General features: G+C 60.6%; 1 protein-coding gene across 1 annotated transcript in view; it reads left to right on the top strand.

The window, feature by feature from the left end:
* Window positions 1-1284, top strand: part of Mafa (v-maf avian musculoaponeurotic fibrosarcoma oncogene homolog A) — a 7504-nt gene extending 6220 nt beyond the window's left edge. The window contains exon 4 of the mRNA XM_013033829.1: window positions 1180-1284. Coding sequence (XP_012889283.1) covers window positions 1180-1284 — 105 coding nt within the window. The remainder of the gene's footprint in view (window positions 1-1179) is intronic.
* The last annotated feature ends 242 nt before the right edge of the window (window positions 1285-1526 follow it).

The following is a 1526-nucleotide window of genomic DNA, read 5'->3' as shown; positions in this document are numbered from 1 at the left end:
CCCCGCGGGCGGGCGGCGGGGCGGCGCTGCCCGGTCCGAGCCGCGGTTTCTCCATGCACCAGATCCTGTTTATGACCCCGGGAATGAGATCTTATTTTAGTCGTCGGGGAGAGGAGCGGTGCTCAGTATCCAGACGTGTTCAAGGAGGAGGCTTGGGTCCGCACCTCCCTGCGTGTTCAAAGAGGAGGCTTGGGCCCGCACCTCCCGGCATGGGCGATAGGGAAATGGTTTGAATTGTGTTTCATTCTGTTCGTAGAATTTGTTTTTAAGCGTGGCCTGTCACTTTTTGGACTAGCCGGGGAGCGCGGGTCAGAGGTGAGTGCTGCGCCTCGGAACCCCTCGACCCCCTCAACCGCTGGCCCGGTGGCTCATCTGGCTTCAGAGGGGTCGGGAAGGGCACCAGGGACTCGGCCCCCAGTGCTCCCGGCCTGGCTCTGGCGGGAGACCGAAAGTTTTGTTGTGTTGTTGGTTTTCGTTGCACTGTTTTCATTTGCTACGAGACTGAAGAAAAGGAAAAAACATATTAAAACGAAATAAATCCGTTAAGATGCAAACGTCCCTGGAGCCTGGCTGGTATATCTGCGGCTCTCTGAACCAAGCTGCTGCAGTGGGAAAAACAGGTCCGGTGCTAGGCACGGTGGCATCACCCGGGGCCTCTGCCCTGGGGGCGGTCCTCGGGAAGCAGCCCCAGCTCAGGTGTGAGACCCCAGCTAGATCTTCTAAGCCTCACCCACACCCAAGGGTGACCCTGCCTCTGGCCTCTGAAGGGTGGGGGCATGGAAGGAAATCTCACCCCTGCTTGGCTTTGAGGGGGCCTTCTCTCCTTTGCCAGTGGAGGGGCCAGATGTGGGTTTTGTCCACAGCCACTGTCCACCCTCCCTCCTGCGTGCCCGGCGGCCCTGCTTTGCTCTGTGGGAACTCGGCAGGTGTGGGCGGAGTTCTGGAGTTTGAGTTTGTTTTATGTTTATGTCTTGATCCCAGGTCTCCAGAAAGCCGTTCTGTGCGCCTCCCAGCTTTCAAAGGAGGCTCCGGGAGACTTTTGCTCTTTGTAGGCTGAGCAAAATCCCAGGATCTGAGCCGGTGGTGAGCCTCCATCTGTGCCAGGAAAAAAGAACAGTTCAGAGTGGAGGGGACTAATGCTGGGGAGCTTTGTGCAACACGGGCCACGCATCATTGCAGGGCTTTGCTGCTGGGCCGATGATGCCCCAGAGGGCGGAGTGTGGCACCTTCCTGGCTGAGGGCTGCCGGCTGCGCTGGCTTTGGCAGCCGCCAGTCCTAGTGTAAATCAAAGGGTGGGGGACGCGGGATGCCTCAGCCTCTGCCGTCACTGCCCACTGAGCCTGAGCCTTAGATGAGCCTTCCTCCCGCCCGGCCCGGGGCCATCCGGCTGACTGCACTGTCCTGTGAGTGAGGAAGGGTGGCTGTGAGGCTGCCCAGAGCCTCAGGGCCTCGGCCAGGCCCGGCCGGGCGCTCAGTGCCCTGCCAGGGGCCAGGATCGCCTCACAACTCCTGCCCGCCCCATGCGA

Source organism: Dipodomys ordii, unplaced genomic scaffold, assembly GCF_000151885.1.
Source record: "Dipodomys ordii isolate 6190 unplaced genomic scaffold, Dord_2.0 Scaffold179, whole genome shotgun sequence".
NCBI lineage: Eukaryota > Metazoa > Chordata > Mammalia > Rodentia > Heteromyidae > Dipodomys > Dipodomys ordii.
Note: the sequence above shows the minus strand (reverse complement) of the source record. Positions and strands in the feature narration are given on the sequence as shown.